Source organism: Gallinula chloropus, assembly GCF_964237585.1.
Source record: "Gallinula chloropus genome assembly, chromosome: 1".
Taxonomy (NCBI): domain Eukaryota; kingdom Metazoa; phylum Chordata; class Aves; order Gruiformes; family Rallidae; genus Gallinula; species Gallinula chloropus.
In genome coordinates, this window is record NC_140085.1 from 157,307,293 (window position 1) to 157,320,463 (window position 13,171).

At 41.3% G+C, this 13,171-nt stretch overlaps 1 protein-coding gene across 1 annotated transcript in view; it reads right to left on the reverse strand.

The window, feature by feature from the left end:
• Positions 1-2,790: 2,790 nt before the first annotated feature.
• RAP2A (RAP2A, member of RAS oncogene family) overlaps positions 2,791-13,171 on the reverse strand; it is a gene marked incomplete at both ends in the record, with an annotated part of 30,246 nt that continues 19,865 nt past the window's right edge. The window contains one exon of the mRNA XM_084267185.1: positions 2,791-3,028. Coding sequence (XP_084123311.1) covers positions 2,791-3,028 — 238 coding nt within the window. The remainder of the gene's footprint in view (positions 3,029-13,171) is intronic.

The window sequence follows — 13,171 nt, forward strand, 5'->3', positions numbered from 1 at the left end:
CCCTATAATTTGAAAAAAATCTCTGTCGAGTGCAACTGTCATTGATTCAAGCTCCACTACCTTCACATTAGTGGAAATACAAATAGTGCATAACTACTTCCTCAGAACTACACAACGAAGAACAACACTTACGCTTCCCCGCCCCCGCCGCGTTGTGTGGCAGCTCGCATACGGCCTATGTTTTTGGAAATGTAGGAGTGTAATGAAACAAAAACCAACCAAGACTGGGAGATATTTTCATTAATATTTTCTCTGTTAAAAATTTTACTGTGCAATTTTTCTTATATTAAAAGCCCATCTGTTTTATCTTATGAACTTCAAGTTAGGCTGTTCATATTGTACTTCATGCTGTTTTCCCGGTGGAGGAACAATCTGTGAGGTAAGATGTTAACATCTCTGTAAACAGCATTGCATAACATGCATTTCCAACTCAAGTCTCAAATTTGAGATTGGTTTGGGGTTTTTTTTCCCCCGAGCACTTATGCAGTGGCTGCCATGCTCACAAGCTGTTTTACAGATAGGTTGTACTGCTCAATAAGCCAGTTCCCAATCTAGGTATTTTAAACATCAAGATATCGTTAATCCAACATCTTGCATCTTGCTTAAGGATGGTGTCTGACACACTGGGTGGGCGGGGGGGCAGGGGGAGGGGAGAGAACATTCATACCATCTAGTTTAGGCATAGAAGTTGCGTGACTCAGAGGACCAAAAGTCTAAGTTTGCTCTATTGTCAATGGGAAGAGGTAGGTGCCTCGAGGAGGGCGATTCAGAGCACCCAAAACGGGCATTCAGATGCCAGAACTAAACGGTGTGCCTATCTCCCTAAGAGAACAAAGTACAGTAACAAAAGCTCGGCAAGGTAGGTGGGAAACGGGCTACATTTACGTTCTAGTAAGGCTTAATGTTTCGTGACATCTAATGCCCTTTGATACATTGGTTGTGGAAAGGTCTTGAAGGATGAAGGGCAGAGATGGCCAGTTCTCTTCCATTCACGTGATTTCCTTTAAGTTATCATCCACTGAACTATACTTCAAAACGTTAAGGATACTGATGTATGAAAATCTGCAAGGCGATTTGTACTCAAGTTTCCTTTGTAGCAGATGAGAGCGATTTTTAGGAAGTTCTGCAGATGGAGGCAAAACTCTCGAACCTAACTCCAATTACAGCATTTCTAAGGGCCATATACACACACACATACACACTCAACACACGCACACACACCCCAGCACCCCTGGTTTCACTCATTTAAACACAAGGAACTACACTGTTACTGCACAAGATTGAAAAACTAATAAACGCATGGTGTTATTTAGACCACAGGCTCAGTGACTCTGTATTTTTATGGCCAATTTTACCTATATAAAAAAAAAATCCAGCTCAAGACAATCTCTCCAGTATTTAAAATCTAAACATTGTGATTGAAAACTCTTCTATACTTTGATTGTAAGACTTCGGAATAGGTATTTCTGTGCCATTAGTCATGCAAATGATAAATACTTCACTGCTATGAAACTAGCAAGTCAGAGCTCGAGCATCCTTTCAAAATAAAATATTTGCTCCCCCCATTTGACACTCCAATAATCGGGGCAACCTCTGAACAGTGTGTCAGGCAATTAAAGAGCCGTTTCCACACTCACCTAAAGAATTACAACCGTAACTATTTCACCTCTGAACCAAACGATTTCATGTGGTTATTCAATTGAAGATTTCGACATTAAAGCTATCAAATAGCAAACTTGATTTTTCAAAGGTTAGTTAGGGATCACACCAGAGAACGTAGCCCTTAAAGGCAAGAAAAACTGTTGTCTTTAACAAACTTAAAACTGCAGGATGTTCATACTGTCCCACGAGGTTTCTGCAGAAGGGAACATATGGATGCAACATGGCTTAATTTTCCTTACAAGATGGTACTAGTTAATCTATTAAAGTGTTCCTTGTTAGTAAGGCTCAGCAATTTTTTTTTTCATCACAGTTGCTTCCTCCTGGTTCAGTAAAGTGATAAATAAAGATGCTTCCTGCTTTGTAAACAGAGGGTTTGTTTGGCTTTTTGCAGACCAAAACCTGAAGCGATCCTCCATTTTTGAGCAGCAAAACGAAAGATTTAAAACATTCCAATGCCAGACTGTTTCTTCACCCGTCATTTGTTCTCAGATCTTGCCCCTCACTTCACACACTGATGCAATGCTTTCTTATTTCAAGATGTGGGATAAAGTGTAGAAATAATAGCATTGATTTTGAAAAAAATCCAAACTATACAGGTCTCTGGTAGCCTCTTCCTCTAACACTGTCAGAAGTTCTGGTGAAATCAACATATTTGACTGAACAGACTTGGCCACAAGTGATCGCGCACGTCCCGAAGCACGGTAGTTAGATGCTGAAAGACTTGGCTCTCCTTTCACACTTACACTAGTTGTGAATAGTCTTCAGAGATCTTCTCTCCACTGCTTTTGTTTCCCGTTTCCAAAAGTTTTCCAGCTTCTTCGGAAATAGTTGCTGTTGTTGCCGTCTGAGAAGACAACACGCGTTACACTTGACCGGAACGACCCTGTAGATAAACTGGCTATGCCATAAAATTGCAGGTGCTCAAAGGGGAAAAACGGGCGAGACGTGGTCATTTAACCCAATTATATTCAGAGTCAGTGATTGACTTCCAATGCTCAGCTCTGAGTTAATGTTGCTACTTCACTACAGATGTATTTCAAGTGACCCACAAACCAGGAAGTGAAGTAGACAGTTTTACCACCTTACAAAATATCTGCAAATTAAGTCCAGGTTAGGTCATTCTTAATGCTATTGTATATTACATGCAGAACAGCATGGATCATCTTTGTCTGGCTGTGCTGCATAGTTCATTTGTCTAACAATTTCTGCAAAGAGCTCATCCACCATTGTTTTACTTTTAGCAGAGGTCTCCATAAAGGGGCAGCCCCATTCTTCAGCTAAGGCTCTGCCTTCGCTCGACGATACTTCTCTCTCACTTTCCAGGTCCACTTTATTACCAACCAGAATTACTGGCACCTTCTCATACCTAGAGTTTAGAAAAACAGAAACAACAGCAATAATTATATATGTATTTTTTAAAATGGCAACATCCTAAATGTAAACATTTGCAAACAGTACAGACCCAACGGGAAAAAGACATTTGGATGATCTTAAAATTTTAGGTTGAAGAAATGCTTCGCATATTTCAGCATCTAGCAATTTGTTGCACATGTCTCTCTCCCCCCAGAGCTTTCTTAAGAGTTCTAGAGAATGCTTCCTCCTCTGAATTTTCTTTCCCACCAGACATCTGCCAGGAACGCTTCCGCACCACAAAACCTAGGAATATAATATTCTGTGTATGTTGGCAATCTTGCTTAGGATGTAAGAACAGGATGGATGTCCAATCCTCCCTTCAGCATTATGTCCTCCTTCTCCCTGAGCAGGCATCATGTTGTATTTCTTGCCTGTGATAAGGATGCCTCACTCTCCCCTTCAAAGGCACATTTATCTTTGGTTAATATATACCAAACTCTCAGATTTGCAATAAAAAGGAGAAAGACAAAGGGCCGGTAAATTAAAGTTTCAGGACGTGTGGCCCACTTCAAGTACTGTGCACACACACACAGAGAAGTATTGTTATGTAAAAGCAAGTATTAGCTACTACAGAATATATAACTCTTTCTGGCAGCATTCACTTCATTACGCCAGTTAAACAAGCTGTAAAGGAAAGAAAAGTTCCAGGCAATACTATCACAGCTCTGCTTCCTAATCAACTTGGACAGCACAATAGATCACATAAGCTATGAACTTTGCAACTCCTTGTGATGGGACCCTTGCCAATTTTATTTAAAAACTAAAATGCCTTCCTTATTTTTTTGCCATCCTCGCATGCATAAACCCTTCTTCAGACATAGAACTAAGTAAGTGTTCAGTTGGGTTTTAAATTTACATATTTGCCATAGCAGAGAAGAAAACACTGGGCCTTTTTCCAAAATGCCCTTACACGGGTTTTCTCATGAAAGAAACAAGGACTGAGAAAAAAAATGGATTATGGCTTTTAGCATTTAAACTAAACAAAGATCTAAGTGAAACAAGATGACTTCCCCTTTAATGCAGACTAGAAAATCGGGTTTAATTTAGCTTAGTAGCACTCCTTCAAGTCAAATTACTTGAGTAAGACCACACTGTGGACAGACACCAGTCATAGCTGACACCTGCAGCAGTTGAAAGTGTCACTGACCTTAATCCACCTACCACTCCTCCTTCATCCCTCCCTGTCACCCTCCCAGGCAGGGCAGGGGAGCGGAGCTGGTGCACACATCTCAGCTGCTTGAGGAAAACATCCAGCAGCTTGGTCTAACCTACCAGCCATGATGAATCTCGGCTGTCAAGACTCTCCGCTGTGTTCCTGTCATCTCTACTTCAGGGACAGTGGGCTGCCACACAGTCAGAAAGGAGAGAAGGGCAGAAACTTCTCAAACCACCTCAGCAACTCAAACCACCACAGTGGTATCAAAAATTGGTCTAGCCACGTCGTAAGATGCAGGTGAAATTCTAAACTGTTACATCTCTCTGCTAACCACGGGTAAAGTCCTTCAATTCACAGTTAAGGGCTGTGGTCAATAATCATAGCAAATTCCCCTCCCTTTCACCATTTATCCTATCCTTGTTTACCATCTGGAGAGACACAATGCATTTCTTATTCAGTGGCTGTACGGTAGTTCGCACAACGATACCTTTGGAACTCTTGCAAGAGCTGAGCTGCCATTAATTAAAGCACCAAAACACACACCAGCATCTCGAAATCTGTCCTCCCGCATTAAAGCTCACGATAGCGCAGTCTTTAATTACATAAGATGGATGGCATTCAACAGATAAGACAGCAGTTCAGTATTCCTTTTTATCTTTATTGTTCAGATGCACGTGTCCTACTGCCTTTGCTGTACAGCATTACAAACTCTCCAATGAACATGGCATCAGGTACACCACCTTCACTGCATTTCTGGACATACGAGGGCCCCAAACGTCCCCCCCCACCAGCTCCTCCAGGTATTCTGGATCTTCTCAATTTTACCAGTGGGAAAAATTGAGAAATTCAAAGCAGCCACTTGAGAAGCATTCAGTGAAGAAGCAGATGAGCCAGAATTAAAACACAACATCACCACGCTACTTGTTCTGCAAGATCATTCCAATTTGTTGAGAAACATATGAGGAAAAAAACTCCAACCCACACTTGCTGCAGATTTATAGCCAGTTCCACTGAAATACTCAAGTGCTTAAAAAGGTTTAGGAATGCTAGCAAAGCTGGGCAACTAAATATCTGAGGTTCCACTTACTAGAAGTACTCCACACCTGGGACACGAAGCAGTGGAAATAGTGAAGCTTCATACTGCAGAACAGCAAGAGGAACTGATGAGCTGGTAGGATAGATGTGAAAAATCTAATTTAACTTATTTGCACGGGACCATCTAGGAACTATTAGGTAGAACAGATGGAAACATTTGTCTGTATTGCCTTTTCCTGCTTTTGCCTCTTGCATCTACCATATTAACTACCTACTTTCACTGCTTAAAGTGAGATGGGAATCCTACAGTCAATAGCTTTACTTGCCTTATAATCCAGATTTGTCCAAGAACCACTTTACAACATTAAATTGTGTAAGAAAGCATTTCTGATTATGTCATCTTAGCAAGTACCTCCTCACAGGGCAAAAATAAAGTTCCTCTTGTATTAGGTAATACACCCTTGTATTACCTAAATTTTGAGTAGTCAATTTTGACTATATATATATTCTATTTGACTATATATATAAAATATAAAAATATTTAACAGTATGTATGCTTATGCCTGCCTGTAATATATATAAAAGCCATCTATAATACAAACATATATCACAATTTGTCATTCTCTATAGAAAAGTCAGTATCTGTTATCTACAGTAATGGAGGCTGCAATATGGCAAATAACAGGAAAGCAGTCCCTGGGTATGGAGCAGAAGACTGGCTCCAGTATGGGCTTATGAACTCCAGTTTGGTATCAGTCCTGTCAGACCCAAGGTGAGTATGGGAGAGCCAGACCAGATGTCTGTGCCTCGTATTCTCCAAATCTGATGATGCTGATTGATTGACTGTGTGTGGACTAATAGGTCTTTACACAGACTACATGGTTCCATGCAGTGATCCCAACCCCTGCATGTCTTCATTCTGAGTCCCTAAGGGTCTCCACACTGTAATTCCCAGCTTTCAGGTTCTGGTAAGACACCATGGAAGAGCCCTAGCTCTCAAATAAATCAAGCTCTACAAGCTCTGAAGTTCTAGCTGGTCTCCAGCCTTTACTTCCCAACACTGCCAGAACTTCCTGGACAGTATCCTGGATAAATTTATTTCTGATGAGCATAGGGGAGACCTGTGGTTCAATGCTTTCCTTACCACAGCTGCTGATCTTGCCAGAGGTGACTCCTGCCAGCCCCTGGAAGCTCCACTCACTATTTCCAGAGGCTGGGACTGGCCAGATGTTGGCACACCTGCCGCTGAGGTGGTGTGCAGTGGTACAGGCCCACAGTAGGAAAGGCTGTTTCTCAGATGTGCCATGTGTTACATGACTAATGAAATTTGAAGGGAAGAACAACATCTCTTCCTCACAGGCTTTTCACCCTGTTGAATTCCAGTGACCCAGGAGGAAAATACCTTCTTCACAAAGGGAAAAAGGAGCCGCCTTGTGATGCTCAAGCAGCAACGCAGCTGCCCTTCCATACAACCACCAAAATCAAACTCAGGAATTCACAGATCCTTCCAAAAGCTTCAAGCAGGATCTAACCTATTCAGAGATATTTTTAGCACAGCAAGAGAGGCTCTACGACCTATACCAGAGTCCTGAAAAGCCAGACTTCTGCTGCCATCATGGGGTGTGTGAGATGGCGGCTCAGCCCACCAGAGGAGCCGGGCAGATGTCGTGCCTTTTGGTGTGGCCCATTTAACCCTGCCTGTCCTCTTGGCACAGGCCAAGTGGCACAGTTCTGCTCCTAGTTCTCAGAGCAGGAAAATCCAAGTTTCTGAGGAGAGCTGCAAAGCTTTGAGCAGCACTGATCATTCCTAATGAAAAGCACGAGGGTCACCCGAAAATGAGAGCTGCTGCCAGCTTCCCGTGTAGCAGTGCAGCACAGTACGCATTCTAGGCCAAACATCATAGCTGCACGGGAAGGCCTGGCCTTTCAAGCCCTCTTCAGGAACAGATTTTTGCAAGGCCAATTACACGTGTTTGCAGAACACGTTTAAAGAACAAGGTACTTCACAGCGTTTAAATGATCTCACTATCTCAGGCTCCAATATGACAGATACTGAGCAGCAGCAACTCCTGAAGAGATAACATGACTGCCGTCATTTATAGCCCCATCAAAGACACCGGGGCAGAGTCAAATATCATCATACCTAGGATATTGCTACAGCCAAGATACAGCTGTTGCTCCATAAAAGACAACCAGGATGTATTTCCCAGTCCCAGATGACTATTCAATGCTAAAAACCCACCCTGTTATCCATCTTTAATGAGCTTCTGGGACAAACAGGCCACAGTAAATCCCTCAGTTTTCTTGAGGATGGACACCACAGCTGTGTGGAATCAATAAATACATGGCCTTTAAATGTTTTATGTGGCCCAGCTATGCACCACTGACCACACAGCTTTACATGCCACACATCGATAAACAGCGCCTATATGCTTTATCATATCTCACATGGCACAGGCATCATCCAGGTTTAGATTAATAGCTATGCTTTGAATAACAGCTTAAAACATTTAGAAAGCCTCAAGATGAATGAGAGGAAAATCCCAGGCAGTACTTTACATCATTTTCTCCCTAGTGAGAAGTGATAGGACAAGAAGAAATGACGTCAAGTTACACCAGGGGAGGTTTAGATTGGATATTAGCAAAAACTTCCTCAGAGAGAGGGTTGTTAGGCTTTGGAATGGGCTGCTCAGGGAAGTGGTGGAGTCTCCATACCTGGAGGCATTCAAAAGATGGTTACATGTGGTGTTGAGGGACATGGTTTAGTAGTGGATGGTATGTTAAGGTGATGGTTGGACTTGATGATCTAAAGGGTCCCTTCCAATCAAGACACTCCTATGATTCTGTGATCATATCTGAATCTCTTTTACCTGGTACTTTTCATATTTCTTGGTAGAACTGTCATTGGACAGTACATTTGGCTGTACTGATCTGATTCCCTAAACTGTGATAGAGATAGCTCTGTACCCTGACACTGGGGGTGGGAGGAAGAAGTGAGCTGGACCAATACAGAAAAAGACATTAAGGTTCAAATGGGTTCTTGCTTTTTATTTTCTCATTCAGGCAATGCTGCATCTTTTCTAAGCTTTTTGCCTGAGCTTGGTATCAGGGCCAAACGTGTTTAAACAAAATGCAAAAACTTTCTGTATAATAAAAACAAACTGGGGGGGGGGGGGGGGGGGGGCAGACAACAACCATATTCTTAAAGACTATTTCTTACAACTATCTTATGTTCTGTTGAAGTTTACAGAAAGATACATGATTTCTAGCTTTACATGTCAAATACTGGAACCACTGAAATCTGGAGTTATCTATGATAACTATTCCCAATCATCACAATGAGTCTTCAGTACTAAACGACCTTTATTACCACCTTCTACATGTATGGTGTCTTTCTCTGCTTCTCTCCCAACTTGCTAGCCCCTTTCTTTTTTTAATGTATTTCTGGCATTTTTTATCATATTTCAAAAAGGAAAGTAATTTAAGTGATAAAGATATAGGGACAATGATGGTGCAAATAAGATCAAGTGGTCAATAAAAATAATTATTGCTCCCTTTAGACTTACAAAAAATTTGTGGTAAGAAACCTACAAAAACACACAGCAAAGGAATGCTGGGCAATATGAAATAAAGTATCAAAAATAACAGTTAAATCTATTAGATTGTTCACAAACTCACACATAAATATTACTAAACGTAATTTTTTAAGGTAACTAGCAAACGTTGACTGCCTGCAGTAAAATCTGTCCTAACTTGAAGGTTCCTTACACAGAGAAAGAGCACATTCCAAACACAGCTACCAAGACCATTTCTTATCCCTTACATGCAATTCTTTGGATGGGTAATGCAGAATCTTCAATAGTTAGAACTCACATCAGCTTCAGAGGATCAGAAGAGACACAGAGCGTTCCCCAGTCTGATTCTGAGCCTCTCAAAGGTGAGGATGAGAGGAAGCAAGACTACAGAATCCTCAAGGGGAAAACAACCAACCTTAACCCTTTGTTGAAAGCTTCCAATTCTTGAACCAAAGCAGCAGGAAAAATAGATACGTACTTCTCAAGCAATTACTAACCTGTCTTAAGAAATGAAGGCACTGTACTTTTTCCAAACTCTGATTCCTTGTATTTTGGTAGCTTTAAAATTTTAACACTATGAGTTAAATCAACAGCAGGGGCTCAATCTGCAGAGCTCTATCTTTTTTTCCACTGAGTTCTGCAAATATACATCAATGAAGATGTGCCTGTACCTGTGCAGAATGTGTCAGGAGACAGACATCTAGATCTAAAAATAAGCAGGTTTCTGCAAAGTTTGAGCACTTTGCTCTCTAATGGAAATTATTACAGCTTCTCAGGTAAATCCAGAGAGGACAGCTATAAAAGCCCCACCATTCTGATGCAAACAAGTAATTCCAGTTTACCAATTAATTGCATTTAATATTCAGTTTTGTAAGCTATATTGCGTAAGAGTTTAATTACTTAAGCAACAACTCCCAACTAAAAGAAGAGTCTTAAAATCATTTATATAAATGAGTAGATATTAAAGAGCTTATTGGAAGTCCCACTGCAATTAGGTGGCTGAGTCATGAATTATTTTGCTATAAAGAACAGCGTATGGCCTAATTGCAGGACTGGGGATCTAGCAGCTTATTCCAGGCTTTGACATGGACTCCTTATATAGCCTTGGGGAAACAAACTCTTCAGATGGATAGACTGAGGTATACAAAGTCAGGATAATTGTACTTACTCATCAGACAGCAAATTAAATAATAACTGTAAAACAACCTGAAGAATAATATTAGAATAACAAATAAACACCACACCATATCGCTTTTGTGGAGGCTCCAGAAACTTTATTCCTGTACGTGAAACTTTCTGGAAATAACCCCCTCTACTTAAATAAAATACTTCAAAGCCAGTTCAGCCCTGTGGTTGTTATACTCTGCTTACACTTGCCAGCTTGGTTTCAAGGTCTAGGAAAAGTCCCAACCAATGCCAGTTCTGCTGAAATTGTTTGGCAGGCTCACCCTTGGTACTGTGCTTGTAAGTAATTAGAGGAAATAGTTTTCTTCCAAGCAGAAGCCCAAGAAACAACAACACAACTCAGTGTAATGAAACACTATATATATATATTTGCTTCCCAACTGTAACTATAAGCACTTTTCAATCAAAGCACTTGAACACATTATTTCTAGGCAGATTACAGCTGAGAACTTCAAAGGGACAAGACCCATGGATGGTGCCATCTGATACACATACTCAAAGGCTATTTAGCCTCTGCAGCAGAGGAATGCAAGTTTGCAACAGGATGACGCATGAAGGACACAAAAGAACTTCTCAGGTTATCTCCAATTACTTCAGAGAGAAATTCTCAACTAGAGTGTTTTATGCATCATGCCCTATGGGAGAAGGCTTCACTACTCTGTAAAGGGAAGCCCTAAAGAAAAAATCTCTGATCATTAAGATCTTTTTTCTCAGCATGTCTGCAGAGCACCTTAAGTTTTTAAGCTGGGTCTTAGTTCCCCTCACAGTGAGGCTCTGACATAAGAGGTGAAAGGTGAACAGTACTTTGAGCGCTGGGTATGACAAGGAGCCTACCACAGGAGTAAGAGAACAGCAGTTCTCATCCACTTCCATTGCAGATGCTCAAAAGCCTTTGTACACAAGAGGTTAGCTTTCACCTTGAACAGGACACTTCTTGCAAGTATCTATCATGACAATTCATACCTAACACTCAAGTCCCTTATCAGGACGGAAAAGAAACCGATGCTGTGTGAAACATAACATTGACCTGTTCAGTAGCAGGTTTTCTGTGAGTGTATCCAAACAATATTTTAATCCTTGGGTCCCCTCTCCATGCCCATCAAAATTCTCATCTTATATGATCAAGCAGCAACATTTTGTTGAAAACCTGAAGTCCTGGCCACAGTTGGCAACTTGGAAACACTGGAACTTTCAAATGAGAATTTTCTGGTCTTTGGTACAGTTTAATAAGCAATAACCACAAGTTTCAAGTCCACGTAAAATGGAAGACAAGTGTCTTACCTCACTTTTTCCCATGGTGACTAATTCTCGTTTCTATAAGCCACAGGAAAAAATCAGAACATCCTACAAATCTGAGATTCTAACAGGTGCATCGATTTCATTTACTTGCTGTCTGTAATACTCCGTTCGCATTGGAAGAAGTCTACTTGTCCAGAAAAACATGAAAAGATTATGGCTGCTTAAGTACAAAATTCTTGCTCAAAATTTCAAGACACTGAAGCTGAGCATTTGATTTTTCAAAAGCTGCTGCTACTAGATGTAGGAGTGGCTGAACATATTGAAAATTAAGCGTACATATATAATTATTTAAACTTTGGCTCCATAATTAAAAATTACCCTTAATGACCATATTAGTTCTCTGACCTTAAATATTTTTAAGCCATATGCCATGCTATTATATTAATATTTATTCAATTATAATGAGCATATCTGGGTTTGTCAAGGTTTTCAATACCTACCAAATGCACATCCTATGGAAGATACTAAAATTAAAGAGACTACCATCTATCTTTTATTTGTATTTTTAAATCTTAAAACACGACAATTTTTTAACATGACAGGTTTTTTTCAGACATAAATCCTTATAATTAAACTTTATCCCCTGATACCTTGCAGAAAACACATTAAACAACAAGTGAGAGGAATGCTGACACACAATTTAAGTGATGTGGGTTTAGTTTCATACCTGGCTACAGATTTCCTGCACAATTTCTAGCAAGTCCCCTGAATTCTGTACCTCTGTGCTCTATCTGAAGAAAACAACTCAACAGATTTAACCTTTGATTGCCTATGGCACGTATACACTTGTGAGGGCTTCCATCCTTAGCAACCAAGGCAACCTGAATGTCTTGAAAGATGCATTAGCAGTTTTGCTTGCTCTTCAAGAGAAAAACATCCCACATTCCACCTAATGTCTGGAATGGGCTGTGCAATGCCACAGATCTTCAGGTTTTCTTTACAATCACGGAGAACAGATGCATTAGGGCAGATTCTGTGCCAACACCAAGCTTGCCAGCAGAAAGACCAAAGCTGCTGGATTAGGCGTGCCTCAGACCAGGAGCAAGAACACCAGCATGGAGGACAAGTCCAAGGTTGTTACCTCACTTCAACTCTACCAGCTTGAGCAGAAACTGCAAGGGCTCACAGTATCTTAAAACAGATGCTGATATCAAGGGATTTCTCCTCCTCCTTTCCTCTTCATACAAAGCTTCTACACAGTCAAAGACCCTTCCTATTCTGATGCTGTAGGATTGAATTGGTGCCTTTGCAAAAATCAATGAAAAATGCAAGATACTTGTTTGTGCTGGGTTTGGCTGGGATAGAGTTATTTTCTTTGCAGTGGCTGGTATGGGGCTGTGTTTTGGATTGGTGCTGGAAACAGTGCTGATAACACAGGAACGTTTTCATCACTGCCAAGCAGCGCTTGCACAGAGCCGAGGCCTTCGCTGCTTCTCACTCCACACCACCAACGAGTGGGCTGGGGGTGCACAAGGAGTTGGGAGGGGACACAGCTGGGACAGCTGACCCCAAGTGGCCAAAAGGATACTCCATACCATGTTATGTCATGCTCAGCATATAAAGCTGGGGGAAGGAGGAGTATGGAGGATGATGACATGTTCAGTGATGGCGTTTCCCTTCCCAAGGCACCGTTAGGCGTGATGGAGCGCTGCTTTCCTGGGGATGGCTGATCACCTGCCTGCCCATGGGAAGCGGAGAATGGATTCCTCGTCTTGCTTTGCTTGTGTGTGCGGCTTTTGCTTTACCTGTTAAACTGTCTTTATCTCAGCCCACGAGTTCTCACTTTTCCAATGCTCTCCCCCATCCCACCCAAGGGTGGGAGCGAGCAGCTGTGTGGTGCTTTGCT